Source organism: Pleurodeles waltl, chromosome 8 (genome assembly GCF_031143425.1).
Source record: "Pleurodeles waltl isolate 20211129_DDA chromosome 8, aPleWal1.hap1.20221129, whole genome shotgun sequence".
Taxonomy (NCBI): Eukaryota; Metazoa; Chordata; class Amphibia; order Caudata; family Salamandridae; genus Pleurodeles; species Pleurodeles waltl.
This window is the reverse complement of record NC_090447.1, coordinates 81542106-81565329: the sequence shown is the minus strand read 5'-3', so window position 1 is coordinate 81565329 and position 23224 is coordinate 81542106. Positions and strand designations below refer to the sequence as shown.

Below are 23224 nucleotides of genomic sequence, written 5' to 3'. Positions count from 1 at the left end.
AACGAGGGCGCCATGGGTGCTGTATTTGTGACACTCGGTCACTTGCAGATTGAGTTTGTGGGAGTCCATTAGAGGTTAAGCTTGTGTGGGCCTCTGGACCAGGACTGAGCAGACAGAACTCTACCTAGCTTGGATGTCTTGGTTGCAGAAGTGTGCTTGGCTATCCTTGGTGCTGAACGGGAGCTGTGGTTGCTAGTTTTTCCACTGAGACGCTGAGCGTGAGAAAGCAGCTGCAAAATCTCGACAAAAGAGCCACAGGTGACGTAGGATGAAGATGTTGCGGTGTACTCTCGAGTTGCAGTGTTGAGAAAAGGTGGTGATGAACAGGCTGGCCATCAACAAGCCTTGGCAGTGGTAAGGGGGAGGAGAAGGTAGCTACCCTTACAGAGGTTCAATGGAAATGGTAGCCAGCTGAAACTTGGAGGAGAGCTGGACTACACTTCTCACAATGCACTGAACCACCTATCTTTGGGTGATCCCGCAGAGGCCCCAATGGCCAGCGCTTCTTCAGATCTGGTAGGTGCTTTTTATCTGCAGTGGGCAGGGGACTAGTGCCAGTAGTCAAAGGGAGTCTGGTCTTGCCTTTGGCTCAGAAATGATTCCCTCTTATTGGAGGAAGCAGTGTTTGGTCAAGGACAAGATGCAGTTGAGCAGTTCGAGTCAGGTCCCCAAAGGTTCAAGGTATCAAGTCTTTTCTTAGTGCAGGTTCCTGTTATTGTTGATTCGGTTCTTCTCTTGTCGTTTAATCACAAGTTGTTGCAGATCTGAGGTTCTGGTGCAAGGGGACTCCCTTACATCCTACATCTAGGTGTGCTAGGGGTGTGGGTGCAAGTAGACAATGGGCTACTAGCCCCAGCAGCTAATCCGCTCCTGAGAGGACCACATCTTTTGGGTTGTGGGACCTTTTCTACCCAGATCCCTCTATTTTGCCACTTTTCAAGATGGCAGAAGTTTTTCTCGGCTGTACAGGCCAGGCTGTCAACCCTAGAGAGGTGGCTAGCCTTCTGGGAGTGTAAGTCTCCTGACTAACTAACTAACTTTCCCACCTGCCCGGGTGCAAATGTGCCTGGGGGCACGGGGATGGCTTTGTCCTCCACTGGGGGACAGCCTTCTTGCATATCAGTCTGTGTGCCCTTTGAAGCTTACTGCCTTGATGTGCCACTTCACAAACCTTCCTGGGAGGGAGGGAGGTGTGACCTCCTTCCCGTCCAGGCCACTGTCCTGACTCCTGGGAGTGTTCACACTTCTGCCCATGGGGTCAGAATCCTGTCTTGGCGGCAGCAGCTGCAAGATGGCAGCCAGAGCACAGAAAAACTGGGGTAACTTGGTGGACAACCTTTAAGGTTGCTTTCTGGGTCCATGCCACATCACACTCGACAGAAGATTTATGTCATGGGTGAGAAGGCACATTGTTTGATACCAAACATGACCCATCTCAGCAGTACCATAATAGAGCAGGTGACCTCAGGTTTGCTCGGGTGCCAGTCAATGTTATCCTCTGGACTACTGTTTACTCATATTAGCCTTTAATGTAAAAGGCCATTATAAAGACATATGAGCTTGCACTTATATGTCCACATCTTTACAGTCTTTGCCATTTGGGGGTGCCAATTCACATATACCAATTTAAGGAGAGAGCACTGGGACGGGTTTGATTAGCAGCATCTAGAGCAAGAAGTGAGGGGGTGACCACCCATAAAGGGCACTTTCCAACAATTATTCTAAGGGCAACATATCTCCTTGTCCCTGGATTCAAACACACTTGTCAAACCCACTTGTGTCATGCACAGCAGTACAGTGAGCAGAATAATATAAGTTCCTCAGTTTTAGGACCTGTACAGCAAGCCAGGCAAGTATTATGTGTCGCACCATTCCACCACTTCACCTTAAGTGCATTAAGTGGCAAGTTCCTCAATCGGGATCTTACATACAAACGTTTGGCTAGAAGGGGCAGGACGTTATCTAGAACTGTTTCAAACTGTGGAACAACGTTAAAATCAAAATATTGGTAAGTTAAACACCCATTGCCTGGATTTAAAATATAATGGTCATAAACAAAGGTCCAATAATGGGACATTAAAACTTCTACATCTGCTTTTTTGCTGGTTTCGGGGTGTCCCACAGCCCATTTATACCCACTTTGGTGCACCTGGTGGAAATGTGCTTTAATCAAGTAAATTTGATAGGGCCTCTGTTTTTTAAGTCCTATAATGGACCCACTGACCCTAAATTAAAGCCTAAAGAAGAAAGGAATGACAAGTATACCTACTTCACATGCTAAGGAAAATGCTAGGAGAGCTGTAATTTTCCCACTTGAATCTCTGTTTCAAGACTTCCTCTTGATTTGATGCCTGGATGCAATAGAGTTCCTGTTGTCCTGAAGGGCTGAATTCTGACTGTCGAGCATCTCTCTGGAATAGCCCCCAAGTCACAGATGTGTTACCGGAGGCCTTGGGACCATTTGCACAGCTTGGGTGGACCATCCAACAGCTATCCCAAAGTAAACTGGGTTTGCTTTGACTGTGTTAAAGACCCACAATACTTGGTCAACAGCACAACAGCATATTTAGAATCTGGTGCTATTTTACATCAGATAGGAGTGGCACACTGCAGCCTTCTTGAACTTGAATTGAAAACAGTTCAGCAGCAACAACAGATCCAGGAATATCCCAATAAACAAGGAAAGGTTTGAATCCGAACCAAATGAATTTGCATTACGCCTCGTCTCTTGAAACAACTTCTCAAGCTTGGGTTTTTCTTATTAACTGCGCCTAGTTCACAAAGAATTTGAATTGTGTGATTCACATTTCAAAATGTACCTCGCAGGATGCAGCCTCCTGTACAGACTCACTGGCCAACTTCATTCAGTAGATATTTTTCAAAGTCTTGATGTAAAATTCTTGTTTTGCTGTTGGGCGCTTTACATGTTAAAAGGTTTTTATTTTTATTTTTTTGTTGTTTTTTTTAACACAGATTGGTTTGGGCCATTACAATATTTCCTGCCCTTAAATATTTGCTTGGTTACAACTATTGCACACCATACCTCAAGAACATTTGAGGAGTTTTTTTATAGGTAAAAATCCTTACAGACTGCCATCAGCGATGAATAAACAGTTTGGCTGACTGTTTGTTTTTCCCTCCAGTTAACTCAACAGCAGAGAGTGCGCTTACGCGGCTTCGTGTTCTTTGTATGGGTTAGCTAGCAGGGCACCAAGCAATACTGGGCTTGGCACGTACTCAAAGTGCAGGTACTGGTTACAACCCTCCACCAAGCATAGTGGTTGCGACACACTCGCGCAGCTATGTGGTAATTGATGGTTCACAAAATCCAAGATCAACGTGATCGCAAAGGGCTTTTCACGAGTATGTTTGGGAGAACGGAACGCCAACTGAAACTTCTCACAACTGGGGTCCTCTCTTTTCCATAATCATGAGTTGTGTGTTTTAGTTTAGATGCAGTGTGCCAGGCGCCATGTGTGATTTGAATGATGCCATCTACAAGGACATGTTGCATCAGCACAAAACTGTGTTGACCTGCACAGTGTAAGGCCGTTTCTGGCAGGCCTATCCCTGCAAAGACTGTGGGAAATGGGCCTCAAAACCCTGTCAAGGTTTCAGACTCATCTGATATCTGGCTGCAATATACATTTACCCCAGAACCCTAATGAACACCAAGCACTTACAAAAATTATTGTGACTACCTTGCCTGATCTACAGTAACATTGGCCCCAAAGTAGGTTACTCAAAGTAAGAAATGATTTGTCTGCATCCCAATGCACCTCCTCTGGCTATCTGTAGCATCCACATTTCTGCTAAAGACTATGGAGAAAACACATAGGCTCTACTTGAGGGTGTTATACTGTCTACCACGAAATCCACTGTTCATTATTCAGTGTTGTGCACCAGTCAGTTTTTTGTAAAGTCCCAGACTGAAAGCCTATGCAGATGTTCTTGGGTTTGTTGCTGTTGTCAAGGTTTAATAACTCCAGGTGATCCGCACTGGCATTCCACCTATGTAGTTTTAGGCAAACACAGGCCATTTCAGAACAGGAGGCAATGTTTAGTGGGGTCTGAGGAGAAAGCCTTACTCCACCATCAAAGAGCGGGTGGGGGGGGGGTTAAACAAGAATATTATTTTTCATTATGCTCCCATTTCTGCCTTTGTGGGAGTTTGTGTGACCTTCTTTTCAGCCCAGAAGGGACAGCAGGGCTTTTCAGTGTCAACCTATGTCTAAGTGCAGCATTCCATTATCTGCTGCTGAAAACCCTGCTTCTGGAACCATTAGAACCATCTCCCTAGCCCTCATGATTTTGGAGACCCCACAATTTGAAGACACAACTCAGACTCTACCCTGAAATCCCTGTTCCTCAGTTACTGCTGAGAACAAATGGCCCAGAGGATGCTCATGTCCTGTGGGAGCGTCTGCAACCACCAAAAACAATTACAGTCGCCTTTCATGAGATGTGGGCACTTGACTGAGTTAATGTGTGTGATAGCCCTGACCCAGCACCAGTCGTCCATCTGTTGGAACTTGGAGACCATCGGAGGAAGTACCTGGTGTCCCCTTGAAGTGCGTCCAGCATGCACACTCCCCATTACAGACCACTGGAGCTTGAATGTGTACAGTGTACCTCCTCCCAATTACTGACAGTGGAGCCAACAGATCCATTAACTGGGCAGTGGGCGAGCTTGTTAGCAAAGTAAAACCATACTATTCTCTAGGTTTGAATCCCCGTTGACTTTGAGGTGGTGGGTTTCTGGGCGCTTAGACTATGTATGTATAATTCTCAGCTGCCTTAGCTAAAACCCACTGAGATATCCCATCTTGAACAAGGGCCACTAGGAAACTAGGTTGCAGGCTGAATGTAACATACCTGACACATTGCAGCATCTGTTTTGCTGGAGACACCAAAAATGTCATAGTAAGAGGACTGAAATAACATTTTACAAGTCAGGCGAGAACTCAGAGACCTGCCTGCATACAACACTGTTCAAGGAAAAACATGATAATTGATTTGTTGCACCTCCTGGTGAAAACTCTATAAAACTATTTGGGGTTGTGTCTCCGTTCTTAACAGTGCTATACATTTTGTGTTTTTTTTGTTCACCACTGTAACTATCACATTGAGAACCTTTATTTGCCACAGCCTGCCAGTCTGATTCCCTACAAGTTTGCTACCAATTCATTTACTTAGTCTGTGTCACTAAACCTTCTCATAATGTGGTGGGTGCACCACTACATGAAATAAAGGATCACTGGCAACTCAATTAAAGAAGGGTTGTGCCAATTGTTTATGTACTGGGCCTCCTGAAAACGTCAATTTCCCCTTTAAAGAGTGCAGAACGCAGCTGCCCCACTTGCAATATGGAAAGTTGACCCTGTTTTTTGGGTGGCTGTGGGTGAAATGTCTTAGCTGACAACTCCACCTCTTGGTTGTTCTCTTGTGGGCTCTTGACATAACATGTATTACTACAGCACAAGTTCACCCTAAAGGGTATCTTGGGGCTGCAATAAGAGATGTTTATTGTCATCCAACTCAAAGTATCTCATTTTATTGACCTCGGAAGGATGAAAGACCGAGTGTAACCACTGAGGTTCAAACTTCTGATTGTGAGGTCAAGCACAGATCCCTGCAGCAAATGCAGTGGTCGACTAAGCCACTAATCATGTTTGATCCAAAATGTGAACAAAAGATGCATTAAGCAATGGTTGAGATGGGTTGGCCCTCTTCTGTGTAAACCCACCCCTGCCTGATCTGAAAACTGATTTGCATTTGGGATTTGATGATGGACAGATATTAATGGACATTGAATATTGCACAAGCATTGGCTTTGCCAAGGTAAAGTCAGTATTATATTCACTTAAGGATCACAAGTCTGTTTTTTGAACAATGGCAACAGCAATTTATTTGGAGCATGTGAGAGGGGGGGAAAGGAAAGCTTAAAAACAGTTGCAGGGGGTTCCAGATCACATGATCAGGTGGGTGGAAGAAAGCGTAGTCTATATTTCATATAGTGTACAAAGGTGTGCTAAACGGCACTAGATAAACGGGGTTCCAACCCCCATACTGTCTTAGAACTCTCATTATTGGCTCAAAAATCCATCTGAGATGGCTTCTAGAGTCAAGGGAAGATTGTGTCTGACAACTGCCTATTGCTCGGTTCAGGCCTCTTCTCAGCAGCCTGAACTCATTTTGGGAGCTTAATTATAAGAATTCTTGTAACTCTTTTGTGATCAGTGAGAATGTGAGACCCAGTAAACTCTAGTGCTCGAGGCATGGTATAGATCGATGATCGAGCTCCGTAGATGAAAGCTCATGCACCAGTAGTTTTTTTTAAATGCACTTTTTCCAGAAACAGAGGTGCCTGGCCATAAACACAAATATGAACCATGCAGAGAGTCTCAAGAGACCTTCTGGCCTCAACAAATAGCCAGTGTAGAGAACATAGAAAAGCAGTTTTGTGCAACCACCGGTTGATATATAAGGAAAACATAACATTACGCATGTATTTGTAAAGCACACATTCACCACATGAGGTATCCTGGCACTAAGTAACAGGTGTTAACTGTCACCCAACTCAATGGTACTTATTTTATCGATCATGGAAGGGCGAAAGGCTTAGAGAACCCACTGGGATTAGAATTTGTGGCCATGAGGAGATGTTTCTGGAGTGGATGCATCAGTCCACTGAGCCACCAGACCAGCCATAAAGTGCTTAGGAGAACAACCTTAAATTCACTGAGGGAGTTCAAGGCCTGTCATTTTTCAAAGAATTTCTTCTTTAATCTATATTGATTCCTTGTACTATTAAGTCCCCAAAATTAATTACTGAGCCAGTTATTCCATTTAATTTTGTAGATGAATGTAATCAAACATTTTACTCAATGACTGAGGATTAACAAGAATCAAATGTCACCGAATATCACTGAACAATAGATCAACATTTATTAGGACTTCCAATTGCGAAGGTGTTCCAAAAACAACTTTGGACAGTAGGTTAAACATCTTCGCAATGGATGTCAAGACCAGGTGCTCGTTTCAGTCCTGGGTGACTTCAACATAGCTTGGAAAGGAAGCACTATGTGCATTCCCCGGCATGACCAGCAGCTGTGTCAACTCAATTACTGTTGAGTTCTTCAATTTCTTCACAATGGTACTCTGAGCCAGAGGCACAAGTGTCGGCAAAATGACGCTCTGCAACTTCATGCCACCCACTCACAAATTCAGACTCGCGTCGACAGGCATCATCTGCACACCACAGGCAGTGATCCACAAAAGCACAAAGGTGAGAGAGCAGACAACAAACTTCTAGTACATGTACCCTACTTTTTAATGAATACAATATGGAAAAACACAACTAATCTAGTTACAAAACTAATGGTGAAGTCAGGGCCGGATTTTGGGCGGTGCGACTGCACCGGGCGCTGACCTCAGGGGGGCGCTGTGTTTAGCAATAACTTCCGAAATTTGCCACTTAAAAGCACCTGCTGAAAAGTTCCTTGTGCGTTTAGCCATCAAGAAACAATTAAAATGTCAAGATACCTCTTGTAATTAATGTTCCTGCTAGAGAGAGAGCTGGGAGTTTTGCCTAGCGGCAGCTTTGACTCAAAATAAAGTAGCACAGAGGGTTAATATGCCTGCTGAAAAAAAAAAAAAAAAACATGAACTAGGGGGCATATTTAAGAAAAGTGACGCGGCACACAGTGCAGCACCACTTTTCTTGCACCCCTTAGCGCAACCATAACACCACCATGTGTACGTCATATTTAAAATACAGCGCACCATGGTGGTAGTTAGGGGACTAGCGTCAGAATTTTTTATGCTAGTCCGGCGCTTTGCAGGATTAGCATAAAAAATGTTGACGCTAATCCTGCAAAGCACCCAGAGGCCCATTGTAACCAACGGAAGCCTCCTGGTAATGCCTGCTCTGAGCAGGCATTAAAAGTGCTGGAAAAAAAATGACGCAAATAAATCTGACAGATTTCTTATCATCATGTTATTGGCCCCCGTAACGGGAGGATGCCCCCTTTGCATACATTATGCCTGGCGAGGCATAATGTAGTGCAAAGGGTTACAAAGTGGCACAATGCATGTATTGTGCCTCTTTGTAAATATGGTGCAGCGTTTTTGGCCTTCTTACGCAACATTAGTGTAAGAAAATGACACTAATGTGATGTTAGAATGGCACAAGGGGCTCTTAAATATACCCCTATGACAGTGCTTAATTTGTGCTTGTTGTTTCCAGGGCAGAGCACCAGCACTTATTTTTGAGGGCCGGCGCTTATTTTTCTGCATCAAGCATTAACTGCAAGAAAAAGACACATATGGGAAAGATGGAGGAAGAGAAAAACGAAACAGCGTCACAATGGGGAAAAAGCAGAAATCCGCAAGAGTGAGCTTAAGGGGCAGGGAGTGCCTATAAATGGATTGAAGAGGCCCGAGATGTCTTCAGGATTATGCTGCCTCTGAATTACATGTTCTCACATTTCATTGCAGCAGCCGCGTGTTTAAGAGGAGGGCTTTGGGCACAGGCACCTTTTTATTTACAAATTAAGAACTGCCCTATGGGGCATATCTGAAAAAAGTGACGCTGCACACAGTGCTCCGCCACTTTTCTTGCACCCCTTACCGCCCCACTAACACCACCATGTGTGAGTCATATTTAAAATACAGCGCACCACTACAGTAGTTAGGGGACTAGCGTCAGAATCTTTTTTGTTAGTCCGGCACTTTGCAGGATTAGCATAAAAATATTGATGCTAATCCTGCAAAGCACCCAGAGGCCCATTGTAACCAATGGAAGCCTCCTTTTAATGCCTGCTCTGAGCAGGCGTTAAAAGTGCCAGAAAAAAATGACGCAAAGAAATCTGTCCGATTCTTTGTGTCATTTTTTTGCCCCCCCTAACGGGGGGATGCCCCCTCTGCATACATTATGTCTGGCGCAGGCATAATGTAGCGCAAAGGGTTACAAATTGGCACAATGCATGCATTGCACCACTTTGTAAATATGGCACTGCGTTTTTGGCCTTCTAACGGCACATTAGCTTAAAAAAAAAACACCAATGTGTCGTTAGAATGGCACTAGGGGCTCTTAAATATGCCCCTATGGGGCATATTTGAAAAAAGTGGCGCTGCACACAGTGCTTCATGACTTTTCTTGCACCCCTTAGAGCGCCCCAAATGCCACCATGTGTGCGCTGTATTTAAAATACAGCACAACATGGCGGTAGTTAGGGGACTAATGTCAGAATGTTTTATGCTAGTCTGGTGCTTTGCAGGATTAGCGTAACTTTTTTTAATGCTAATCCTGCAAAGCACCCAGAGGCCCATTGTAACCAACAGACGCCTCCTTTTAACGCCTGCTCTGAGCAAGCATTAAAGCTGCTGGAAAAAAATGACGCAAATAAATCTGTCAGATTTGTTAGCGCCATTTTTTTTGGTCCCCCCTAACGGGGGAATGCCACCTTTGCATACATTATGCCTGGCGCAGGCATAATATAGCGCAAAGGGATACAAAGTGGCGCAATGCATGCATTGCACCACTTTGTAAATATGGCACGGCGTTTTTGGCCTTCTAACGCCACATTAACGTAAAAAAATGACGCTAATTTGGCGCTAGAATGTCGCTGGGGGCTCTTAAATATGCCGCTATATTTTATGTGGCTAGCTGAGTGGATTAGTAAAGCCAGCCTTTAAAATACCTTTAAAAAACATGAATGTATGTGAAAGGGGAGCGATGGAGAGATGAGGGGCACATTTGCTTGGTGGTAGTCAGTGAAACCGAGGAAGAGGTCATGGGGTGGGGGGGCACCACAATAAACTGTTGCACAGGGCGCCACCAGTCCTAAAGCCGGCCCTGGGTGAAGTGACCTCTAGCATCATCAACGTCACAGTGGATGATGGTATACCAGATGTTATCGCTACCTGGAATACAGCCATCAGGCAATGTTCTGTTTTTCGCGATTCAAGATTCCTCAAATTTGCAGATAGTCGAACATATCTATTTATTTTTTATATTATCAATAGTTAAATGTCCCGATGTATTTATAGGAATACTGTAGTACACATTAGAGGTAAGAGAATGTTACCTATTGTCCCAGAACCGTATTTTTCCATCGTAGTGTCCACTGATGATGTAGTAGTCAGCACATACCACGTCACTGCAATAAGATGGCACATTTATAGTACTTAAGCCTGAAACAAAAAGAAAGAGGAGTAAAAGCAGAATTTAGTATGGAGGTCATTCGCAAAGCATTTGTCCATCTTTAATTGTCTAGATTACAAATCCTGGTTGTTCACGTGTTTTCCCAACACCAACACAAAGGAATTGACCATTCAGTGATTGATCGGATCAAGTGAAATTATTTTTCCCTCCTGGTAGGGATAATACCCTCATGTTTAGAAGGCACCAGTCTTCATGCCAATAATCCCTATAGCCACCCTTTATCTGCTATACTGGCTAGACCTCCCTGTCACTCAAATAAGAAGAGTGACTCAGACAACCACTAGGAGCAAATGTAGACTGGTCAGTCCAGTGCTACAGGTCTTTAGTTTCTGTTAAGTGTCACTAAGTCCTATGTCAACTAACTCTAAAACTCTTTCAAAAGTTGACCCACAACACTGATGGCAGAATAGTTATTTAATTAAAGAATTTAGCATGCTCTGCATTGATTTTTGATGTAACAAATTGAAGAAGAGTCAACAAGGTTGAACAGGCCGGACATTTGGTATTTAGAAAAAGGGCTGCATGTGGGTTATCAAATTTTACTTGCTTTTGTAGAACATACCCACCCTTTTTGGCACTAGACTCCTACTACATCTGTTCCCTATAAAGTTTGGATTTGGAAGCTATTACAGCTAAAGACGATTCATGCAGGTGTAGGAAACCAAAACACACCAAAATGAACATCAGCAGAAAAAGACAACAGAATGAACTATTGGAAACTGTGTTCTTCTGAGCTCAAAAGCAAAGTCTGCATCAAAGATGGCTAGAAAACATTTTACTGATGATTATGGAAGAAATAGAGCACTTGGCTCTAAAGGCATCCAGGTTTATGGCACATGATGTGACAAACTCCAAAGGGTAAGTACTTCAGTGTAGCTGTCCTTGAGTTTCAGATGGTTTCTAGCCATTCAGTTATGAACAGAGACGAGAGAAAGCCTACGCGCTGGGAAGTCCATGCTTGTGGATGATATGATGTAGCAGTGAGTCCAAAAATCCATCAGACGGCAAGGAATTGAGCTAGATGTTCAATAATGCCAGAAATCTGATGGAGCCGGGGGCAGTGAGAGGGTGTTGTAAAGAGGAGAACGGAGAAGTTGAGCTAATCTGGAGATGAAGATGCTAGGAAAGAGAAAATGCAATCCAGCACCCAGATGTGACTATTGTCCTTTTTCTCAGGTCATCCAAAAACAGCCGTTTGGAATTGTCGTGCAGCTGCTTTAGTTCTTGGGAACAAGGGATGGTTTGCTCAGAAGTGGCCTGATGTGTGATACTTTCAGGTTTCTTTGATGCATTCCACCTTGAATGTAAGCTAGGGGATGGGACAGATGACAGAGTGGGGAGGGTGGTTTGGATGCAGAGAGGCAGCAAAGGTACCAGGACAGCAGCCAGTGTGATGGAAAATTATGGAAAAGGATAGGGCGGAGGATGGTTGAAAGGGAGGAATGGAAAAAGGGTCTGCGAGTGTCTTGGAATTAGTATCTGGTTACTGGGAAGAAGTAATGGACAAGAGGGTTAGGGACTGGGAAGGCTCACTCGAGAGTGAGAGAACAAGAAGAGACGTCCGTGTTTACTTATGAGGTGAGGCTGAGAATGAGGTGAGGTGAAGGTGACAGGACGAGGCAGGGCTGGAGGTAGGCAATGATAGGACTGATGTCACAACACGTGCCTGGAGCCAGCAAATGCTGAGATACACAAAATCCAGAGTAACATATGCAACCAGAATGACAGTAAATGTAGGCTGTTGAAGTTCAGATCCTGTACTGCTTACAGACTAGTGGCCTGATTTAGATTTTGGCAGACATGTTACTCTGTCACAACGGTGACGGATAGCCCGTCTGCCGAAATATAAATCCCATTGTATCCTTCTCTTTCGGCGGACGGGCTATCGGTCACCGTTGTGAGGGAGTAACCCGCCCATGGAAACCGTAATCAGGCCCTCGGCCTTTGATTGGCTCTGAAACAGTGAGAGTATTAGCACACTCCAGCCAATGGCTTCACTGGAGCTTGGTTGTAAGACCGCCAGCTGAAAGAGATTCTAAATTTGGATACCCACCCCAGACTATGTAACTCATTTGCTTGGTTCCAGCTCCGTAAAACCTGACTAGAACAAAGCTCCAGATCGATTGGACACACAGTGAGACATTGTTGCAAACTGTTGTCTCTTAGACGTGCTTGGTTGAAGTTCAACTCAGCAAAAGCCTTTCATTGTGAGCTCCCTGGATCACCCTTTCAGGCTGCAGAGCCTAATTCACCCTCTGCCTCCAGAAAAAAACAACACTGATTAATAGCTTGGTTATAAGGCAGGCAGCGTGAACTAGTTTTACATTTGGGAGCCTCACTAAAATGTTGAATTGACTTCTTCCATGACTCTTGCCTACGAAATCTGACTGCAACGAATCTCCAGATGAATACCGAGAGTTTGTTGCACGCTGCTTGGCACATGGCCTTCTAGGAGGGATTTCACTTAAGCAAGGGCTCTTCATTGTAAGCCCCCCATAAGCAATGATCCATATACGGTGACAAGGCACTCATCATCAACCACCAAGAAGTAACTTCACCAGCACAAAGTTTTTGTTTTTTAATCTGACACCTTGTCTAAACATATCAGTGTATTCATCTTTATGATGAGTTTTTTTGTATTAAAAATAAAGAACACCACTGAAAGCCAATGAGCACAATGATGACATCTCGGTCAACAAGCAACCTGTGTTAACTAGGGCCAGTTCAATCTCTTACAGTTTTTATTCTTTTCATTTCATTGCTTTTTAAATAGCTGTGCACCCCTACTTCATAATACGTATTGAGCTTGTCGTATGCAATCAAAGGGTACGGTAAGGATGCTCTACTGAGATTTGTCAAAGTTGGGTCTCTGCTGAAATTCTGCTGCGAGCGAACATATAAAAGTCTGTCTTTTCGCAATCTCATTCCTCAACCTCCCAGCAAGATGTAAACTCACAAATGCTTGCATGCAGGCATGCACACACACATGGCCCGCCCACACTCAATCATGGTAAGTCAGCGGGGCACGCTTCGGTATCCCTCTCATGTGCTCTTTACCCAGCTGCGTGTGAACAATTGCCTTCTCGCAAAACCATGCTGCCTCTTTAGAGTTTGTTCATTTTTTCTCTCTCCAGCCAGAGCAACTTGTTGTATTTCTTGTTTTTTCATTTTCTCTTCTGGTATCCTGTGCATTACCCACGTTCCCAGTTTTTTTTAGTACTTCAGTTTGCAGTACCTTTAGTAGCATTACCCACATTACCAGTTTTTTTTAGTACTTCAGTTTGCAGTACCTTTAGTAGTCCACCTGACAGTGCTTTTATTACTACAATGCATAATGCCCGTAGTACACGCGCTTGGCAAGTATTTCTACTCCATTTTGCAGTTTATTTGCTACTTGTGTTCCCTTGGCGAACAGTCTCTTCTCTGTCCGTCCATTATCTTTTTTTGTGCCTCAAACTCTTATATTCATGGCCTGTCCCCCGGTTCGCTCTACTGTAAACCTCCTGGCTTATTTCTTTTGTTTTTATCTTGATACTACAGTATTTGTCCTTCAGCCTTTTCCTATCACCTCCTTCTCTATCAGAAACATTAAATGTTGCATCCTTTTACTCTTCATTGTTTGGATTTCCGGTGTAGGTTTGTGTTTCTTTCTCGCTCTTATTTGTGATGAAAGTAAGTCTTTTGATTGTGAGGTTATCTACTGCTTTCCCTAGAATCCTGCGTCTGCCTTTCTCTCATTCCTGAATATACTGGTTACTGTTTACAAGGAGGAGTCACTTTTCGTTTCGTATTGGACTAGTCTAGGACAGGGTTCTGCAAAGTCAGTCCTGGAGAGCCGGGTCCATGCCAGATTTTTAGCATATCCACATTTAGAAACACGATGTTTCAGAAATCTACATTTTTCTAAATGTGGATATGCTAAAAACCTGGCATGGACCCGGCTCTCTTGGAACGACTTTGCAGAACCCTGGTCTAGGACCATGTACTGTATTGTTGCTTGTTAATGCATTAAACTAAAATAATTTACCTAGGACCTGGAACAACATCCTCTATCCACCATGACTACCTCGATGCTGCTCCACTTTAGGGAAGGATTGTAGACTCACCTCTTTAAAGAAAACTACATAATAATGTCTTAACTTTCAACCAACTAGCTGACTCTTCTATTACTTGTTCACTTTATGCATCTTTTTGAACCTGCACAGTGCTCCGCTGCCTTTTGTCTAGGTTCACACTGTAGAAATATATAACATACCTACATGTGCACAGAGATCAACGTTTATTGCTTACTACCAGGATTTGGATAATCTCAAAATCATTCTGATTATTTCCTAATTGGAATCTCTGCATGCCTCGCACAGCATTAATCCCTCACTCTTTTCTACTCACTATTTTATTTGCCTAACCTCCTGTGTTTGCAGGGATATCTCTCTTTTCCTTGTGTCTTCCCACTACAGATGTGAAGGATCCTACCTTTGAAACTCTTACAGACTCTGTATATGAAGAACGATTCTAGTAAAAAGGAGCAATTTAATTCCTGAACAATGGGAAAATGTTAATTAAGCTGGCATGGTGTTGCTTTCATATGTTGCGGATGGAAGTCGTCGGATGTCAAAAATAATGACTCGACTAATGAAGAAACAGACTAAAGTAATGAGTAGAGTTGGTAATGTCAATGTTCTTTGGGCTTCTTTGCTAAGATTTGGAATCACCCATGTGGATAACTCTGACCTCCAGGCGTCTGTGCTTGTAATAATGAAAGACCACCACTAAGAAGTGCTTTCACTGAAACTTGTTGCTAATGTAGATGTCTTTTCACATCCCTTCTGAAGATGTTCTGAGACAGGCTCATCATTTACCGATGTCTAACGCACACCAGAGATGTGTTTTATGAGTAAGAAAATGAATGAGCAGTGATAAATTTCAGGACTTCGGTGATTGTTCAATTTACCACCACGTTTTTGAGCAACCTGTGACATGCTCAATGCCCGACTTTGAACAAGATGTATTTGGTACATTAGATTGTTCCTTTGGTAACACAACAATAACACCAACATCTTTTTAAAAAGTCCTTTAGGTTAGTTATGTACACATATATTTCTAAGTCATTTCATGTTATAAGCACAGTTAAATTCTATCATACCAAAAATCCTATTATGAATTAAATCTTCTAAAGAAACTCATGTAAAAAGGTAAAACGACTTACAAGCCCCTCTGGTGAGGTCCCATTCCTTCACCGTTCTGTCCCAACTGCACGTCACGGCTCGGTGAAGCACTGGCATGAACTTTGCTGCAGTGACTTTCCTCTTATGTCCCGTGAGAGAGACCTACACAGTGACAGAACCCGACATGTATTGAAGTATCCCACAGAGGGCCCTTTCCTGGAGCAAATGCAAGCATTGCTATGACACATTTACTTGTACAAAGAACTGGTCTTGACAAGACGGGAAGTAAGCATTGGCTTATGACCATCTCCACTCACAGGTCTTAAGACTCTTAGGATATATGTTTGTATTTATTGAAGTTTGGCAGCTCTTTTCCCTTTCACAGGTGTTTAGTACACAGCATAAGTGTGGTATTTGCCAACACCTGCAGCAGGGTGGGTAGGTGATGATATGATGTATAACAAAACAAGGATATAGGCATTTCGTTACACATATTAATCAATTACATAATATTGGAAACTTAGGCCCTCATTTCAAACACGGCGGGAATTCCCGCCGTGTTCGGGCTGGCGGTCTTTCCATCGACCACCAGCCTCCTGGAAAACCCGCTGGCCGTATAATGATCTCCCCGCCAGGCTGGCCTGTCAGGGAACACGCCACAACATTGAAGGTGGCTCCATGAGGAGCCGCAGCCAATGTTGTTGTGCGGCGGGTGCAGCAGCACCCGTCATGCATGTCACTGCCCATAAATCGGGCAGTGACATGCGCGACGGGTGCCTGCACGGGGGCCCATGCACTGCCCATGCAAAGTACACGGGCAGTGCAGGGGCACCCCCTCCGCCAGCCTTTTCCTGGCGGGTTATCCCAGGCTGCCTGGCAGCGAGAGCATGGCGGTGGGTGACGGCTGGCGGCCGTCACCCTGTTCTTTATATGGTGGTTCAGCCCGCCATGACGGCTGGCGGCTTTAGCCGCCACTGCCGGCATGGCGGGCCGAACCACCATGTTCAAAATGACCGCCTTAGTTTGCAGAATCAGTTGCACGTGTGAATCACAGTGCAGGAGCAAATGGGAGAAAGAGAGAGATTGTCATGGGTTGGATAGTAAAGGGTCAGATTTTAGTGCAAGAAGGTTTGTTTAAAGAGCTTGTTTGAACTTTAGTGGCCTCAGTTAGGTTTAGGAGGCAGTGGCTGAAAAGTGCTGCTATTGCCACATGCATTTACTGTGTCTTGTGTTATAAAATATGCAGCAGTTCTCTGGGATTACCAATCAAGATCAATCTCTAAGGCTGGAGCACACAGACAAAATACTGTAAAACGAAATACAGGCAGGACATAATGCTGTGTTAATGTGTGCAGATTCAATGTTGCTTTTAGAGCACAAGAACAGTGAAATTACCACTGCTGATGAGACAAAAATGATTGCAACTTGTAAGTAGGTGCAAACTGGATTTCCAGCAGAACCGGTTTCCACAAGCAGCCGTGCATGCAGCATCCACACAACATCTTGGCCTTTGAGAAATTTAGACTTTGACTCTTTTGCATTCAGTGGTGCATTTGTTTCTTTTGTCCACAAGGCACTAATGAAGTGTTTTTAATCTGTAGCTATATTCTGGTCTGTTGAGAGGGTCAGCTGTGTCCTCCACATCTGGTCCTGCAACATCTGCCCCTATAGACAGGGGCGGCTAGTTTCTTTGGGCCATAGGGCAAAGCGCACCCACTTTCCTGCATCATAAACAGACTACCTTTCTAATTACTATTATAAGAATATAATAGTAATTAGAAAATTAGTGAAGCCTGGCTGTCTGGCATTTTCCAACCCTGGCTTGAATGAGAGTCAAACAGCCTGGCACCTTTCACTGGTGCATGTGCTAGTATGCATGTGCGATCCTTCATAACTTTGCTGGGTAAACCATGACTTAAATTGATCCAGCCCTGGCCTGCTATTCTTCAGGGCCTCCTCACCACACCCCTAAATGACGCACAACAAGTATCACTTTTTAATGTAGCCTCAGATGTGTTAGCTTTCAGCCAGGGGCTCCCTACCAATCTTCTAGGCTGCCTATGTAGGAAGCCTGGGGCTGGACAGTCTGTAAATATGTGACGTGGCATCATCAGACCCATGAACCTTAATGACTGTGACAGCAGGTGGTAAACATATACACTGTACATGCTGTAGATGTATATGCATGCTGTATCTGTTTAAACAAGTACCTGGCTCCACTTTCTCCTTGCTGCTGCTGTACCTCTAATTTGGTCAGATCTGCAGAGAGGACACGACCAAACTGGTTAATGGCCCTGCAGAAGAAGACCTTCCTGTGCCTTGTTTTCATTGCAGGTATGCTGGGCTCCCAGTGCCCCGAATACATTAATTATGCCACACCAATGCCAAATATCACCAGCGGCCATTGCTTTTAGATTCCACATTCTTGACAAGGTCCTTCCTCTTGAGTCTGTTTTTGTATTGCTCAAAATGCTGCACTGAGTTAGAGGATTAAACAGCTATCCACTCTTATCTTCCAGTGCTCATTTCAAGGAGCAGGTTTCAAGTCATGTGAATATCTTGATTCAAAGGCAGCCCATTTGGAAGGAGAAGAATACATTGATTTTCAGGCAGCAAGTTCTTCTGTCTAATAGTTCTCCACTCACAGAACAGATTGCTCTAGGTGTTTCCAATTATGCTTTCCAGTGGTGCAGATTGTATTTGTGAGGAATTGAGTTGTTGGTCCAGGGAGGTGAAACCCTACTCAAATAACAGGCACAATCCTTGTCAGGGTGAACCACAAAAGTCACCAAATTAACCTGTGCTTATCCATTTGATACCTTGGTCATGAAAACAGTCAGGCTTAACTTAGTGGTAATATTTGAAGTATTTATACAGCACACAAATAGCAGTACATTGAAAACACAACACAGGAAAAATTCTACAACAATTTAGAAAAATAGAGTATAATTTAATCAATTATATTATAGCAAAACGACAAACATTCAATCCGTAGAACTGGAGATTTACAATTTCAAAGTGTTAAGATAAGTATAGCAGCTAAACGTGCAAAGTGGCACCTATGGTTATCTGGTCGCACTGGACCGGGACAAAGTCACAAGTTGAGCCTAACAGCGATGGAGTCTGGACTAGATACCGGGACTAGGTTAGTCCTGCTGAGAATGTTATCTTATTTCCTTGTTGCAGAGAGTTGTGTCACGCTGAATCGGTTCCGATGAAGAGCTGTGAGGGCTGCGATGCATGGTCCTGCATTGAGTTGCGTTACTCTGCCTTGGTTCTAATGAAAAGCTGAGAGGGCTGCAATGCGATTTCCTGCATCGGGTTGGGTCGTTCTGCATTGGTTCCGGTGAAGGGCTGCAATGCAAGACCCTACATCGAGTTGTGTTGCACTGTGTTGGTTCTGGTGACGAGCTGCAAGGGCTGGATGCAAGTTCAAGTGTTGATTTGCTTCACACTGTGTTAGTTCTAATGTGGAACTGTGAGGACTTTGATGCGAAGTCCTGCAACGAGTTCCGCCGCTCTGCATCAGTTCCAATGTGGCCACTCATCAGGAACTGAGAGTAGCTGCAAAGTAAGGTCCTGCATCTCGGTGCATCGTGCTAAGTCGCGCTGCGCCGCGCAGCATCGGTTCTAAGGAAACCATGAGGCCAGGAGGATCACACTCTGATGCCAGCCAAGGGTCTAGGACCTGGGGTGCACCTCTTGGGGATCAGGACTTACGCCAGCAGAGGCCAGCAGCAGGTACAATTGACTCTGGGCAGCTGGACAGATGTACAGCAGGTCTCTGGAGCTTGTTAGCTCAGAACCGGAGGCCAGCCAGCTAGCCCTTGGAGTCTCCCTGGTGGTTCTAGGTTCAAAGAACAGGTCCAGAATTCCATCTCCATGCAGCAGAGCAATCCTTACAGCAGCAGGGCAGCAGAGCAGGTCATCTACTCAATCTTCCACAGGTCCAGAAGTGACCTGAGAAGTGGGTGTAATGTTCCCATTTTTATATCTGGTGATAGCTTTGAAATGGCAGAATCTTCTGAGGTTTTCCCCTAACAGAGGTGTTTGTAATTTACTGCCATCCTTTCCTGGTCCCAGTCTGTCTGCAGTCACAATAGGCTAGTGTGAAGTTTCTTGTGTGTGAGCTGAGGCAGTGTGTTAGAAGTGCAAGTAGAACTGTGCACAATACCGCCCCCCATCCATCATGCCTAAACTTAGGCCCGCTATTCTGTGGCTGTCTGGAGGGAATACACTAAGGCCAGCTGCCAATTACACCTAGTCATGTGATATAAGAAAACAGGTTGCAGGCAACAAATCATTCGGACAAGAGAATGTCAACTTTCTAAAAGTGGCATTTTCAGAACTGTTACTTAAAATCCGACTTTCATTAAAGAGAGTTTTAAATTACAATTCCTCACAAATATACAAAAGCTTCAATATAATTCTCTGGCTGATGCTTCCAACCACAGATACAGTTCATACTATGTACTGTTTCCATAAGGCAATTTTGCTCGACATGTCAGCATGCTCATGCCAATTCAAAATATCTTTATTCTATTTTACAGATATAACCATAAAAGAGCATAAAACATTAAAGAAAACAGAGCTTCTCATCAAAACCTAATGAAACAGATAAAATTCTCTAAACATGACAATAATCCCATTACAGTTAACACGTAGGAACTATCCCCCTACAAAAATCCAGTCACATTTCCTTTAGCTATTTAGACAAAGTTACATAAGCGTCCATTGATATCCCGCTTTTAGCAGAAAGTGTTAAAAAAACAGCTAACGCTATAGCAACCCAATGGACTATCAAGCCGAGGCAAATAAAAGAGAGCATCAGTACATCTATAAAACGCCTCTGATTTCAAAACATGCTTAAGTCAACTTATAAAGAAGAGTCTATAAATTTTGCAAACAAAGTCCATCAAAGACTATGTGACCTTCCCGTCACAAGGTCAGGGTGGCAGTTGGCTACTCCCCTCAAACTCCCCCACCAGGATTTGACACTTCAGGGAAGCACAACAGACGCCCACCAGACTTTACCTGACCTGAATCTGAAAAGAAGTGACCTTTCCCAAAAATGAAAGTTCCAGGCACAGGTAAGAAGCCATTTCACCTGGGGCTAGAAAAATGTAATAATCTCTGGAAGAGCACTTGCTGAGGGCAGTCTCTGCTCTTAAAGAGCTGCTAACATCCACAAAATGAGATTTACCTAGGTACCTGTCGGACTTTTGCAGGTTAACTGGAATTGTAAACATTTCACCTAGCCCAATGTCTGTGAGTACCTTACTGATATATTTCAACCAGGACAGACCCTATTCAAGGCTGAGTCAGTCCACGATAACCTCCCTGTTGAAGCTGTGTTCCATGCTAGTCCATGCTTTAACCCACAGTAGATGAGGCGCCAACTTAACTATGTCAGAGACATAGCGTTGGCTAAGGTCTGAATGCAAAATGTGATTTGAGGTGATTGGGGGAAGTTAAAAGGTCACCTACAGATCATGTTTTGCTCCACTTGTATGGAAGAAACATTATGGAAACCCCACACACCAGCCCCATAGTTCGCTGTGGGGACACACTGCAAATTATACATTTTAAAATAAGAGGCAAAAAGACATCTGCCTTCTTTGTGAGTGAGGATGAATAAAGAGCCTGCAGCCCTACTGAATCTTAGGTGGGCGGCATTAACCTGGTGCTGCCAAGAACCAGAAGACTCAACAAGCATTTGCAATGCAATGGGTCTCGAGTTTGCTTGAATAAAAGCTATTAACGTTGTAAATTCCTAACTGGACTTCTCTTGCCACTTAAACTGAAAAGTAAAACAGTTGACATAAGCGAGACAATGAAAGTGCCATGGCCGCCATGAGCGCGAGCGCGAAGGAGATGCACAAAAAGAAAAAGAATTACACTCGCAGTCAAACGTATCAGTACTCGTGCAATTATCCATGTAACGGTGGCAGTCTGCAAGACTGTAACAAAACCGCTCCAAGGAGGGACAAACGTAAAGCATTTACCAAAGATAACAAAGGATTTTTGAAAGGCAAGCCCACGAACGTGTTAATGTGATGGGAGTGCAGTGAGGGTGGTTAAAAGGCCACAATCCTTACCTCAAACCACTTGCGCGCTCAACCTAAAAATGACGCCCAGGTAAATAAAGTTTTGGACTGAACTCATTGATTGAGCCTAGACTCTTAAAGAACCCAAGCTTCTCTTCCCCGGAGCACAAGCCATTACATGGGATTTCCCAAAGTTGGTTGTCAGATTCAGATTCCCCATGAAGCTAATAAATGATTTAACCAAAATACGCAGGGCTTTTGGAGTGCCCGCCATTAAAACAGTGTCGTCAGCATACAACAGCACCACAACAAGAAGTTGGCTATTCTAGGCTGATCTGTAGTAGCTTTCTTCAGATAATCACTTAATCCATTTATATAAATTATAAACAGCAAAGGGACCAAAATACACCCATGCTGCACTCCCCTGCCTAAGGGAAAGCATCTGTGGTCTCCCCTGAGTGGCCAAACGTGACCCTCGCCCCTAGGTTCTCATGAAGACTGTACAGGAAGTTCACCCATGAAACGTCCACCCCGAGATCCAGAAGGGTTAAGCTTAGTCCTGTCTACGCTATCAAAACAAGTAGATAAGTCCACGAAGCAAAGGTTCCACGGGCAGCGCTTAGCAGTAACATACTTTTTCATGTCCAGAAGTAAGTTTAAGCACTGCTCCACTGGGCCTACCCCAGGTCGAACGCCGTACTGGCAGGGGGATCAGATGTTATTTTTTTAAATATATCTTTATTGGTTTGTAAAAAGTGAGCAGGTTACTACATGACACATATTGCCATATTTGGCAAATAAGTGATCATGACAGTCAGATGTACACTTTTGATGACGTGAAACATCGAAAAAAAAGGCATGCGTTACATATATGGGACACTATCAATTTCCAGTTGGTGTTATGTTGTGAGTAGAGTTGATCATGTCTGATTGCCTCCCACGTTATTCTATTATAGCAATGTTGACTAACTTAACAAACAAATTAAACTGTGGTATGTGATCATGGATCCATAAATGGCACTAGCAGAGTGTGCGCTTCAGCGCAGTGTGCGGGTGGTGAAGGGGGGCGGTCAGTGTTCAGCAGCACTAATGTCAATCTCATTTCTGTGGGTCAGGACTATGGGGATGTTGCGGTGGTCTTGCTTTGCGGTGTTCTCTGTGGTGCTGTCATGTACAAGGGAGGGGGCTGACTACTCACGAGTGCGTGGTATATGTGGCCGATGCAAACTCAAATATAAGGGGTATTGTGGGCTCCCTCAGGTGCTCCTATAGAAGACTGTGCTTCTACTCTTTCCAGGTATCCCTGCCAATCTGGTGGCCTGGCCGGTGGCGTGCCTTGTGTTCTGGCAGTATCGCATCGCCTGTTGCTCTGCTAATATCCCTCTGCGCAGGTTTGATATCCACAGGGCAAGGGGTGGAGCTGTAGCTGATTTCCAGCACATTGCCATTTTGTACTTCACTAGGATTAATGACAGGTCGATGAGTTTGTAGGTAGGTTTACGTTTCGCAGTGCGGGAAGTGATCACCAGTATGTAGTGTAGCCCTTCCCTGTGACGTTAGAATCCCACTATTGTGGAGAGGAGCTCAGTTATGGCTTTCCAGGAGGGGGTTATGTGAGGGCATGTTCAAACCATGTGTATGAAATCTGCTTCGTGTGACTGGCACCTCGGACATATATCTGGTACCCCAGGATATATTTGTACCAATCGCTCAGGAGTGAGGTAGGTGTGGTGTAGGTAGTTGAATTGTGAGTATGTGAGCTTGGCGTTAGTGGAGATGATTTT

The 23224-nt window shown here is 44.2% G+C and overlaps 1 protein-coding gene across 2 annotated transcripts in view; it reads right to left on the bottom strand.

The window, feature by feature from the left end:
* The window catches only part of ATG16L2 (autophagy related 16 like 2), a 288242-nt gene that overhangs the window by 86161 nt on the left and 178857 nt on the right, over positions 1-23224 (bottom strand). For both annotated transcript variants that reach the window (XM_069203791.1, XM_069203793.1), the window contains 2 exons: positions 15435-15555; positions 10092-10197 (listed from right to left, as the gene is read on the bottom strand). In XM_069203791.1, coding sequence (XP_069059892.1) covers positions 10092-10197; positions 15435-15555 — 227 coding nt within the window. The remainder of the gene's footprint in view (positions 1-10091; positions 10198-15434; positions 15556-23224) is intronic.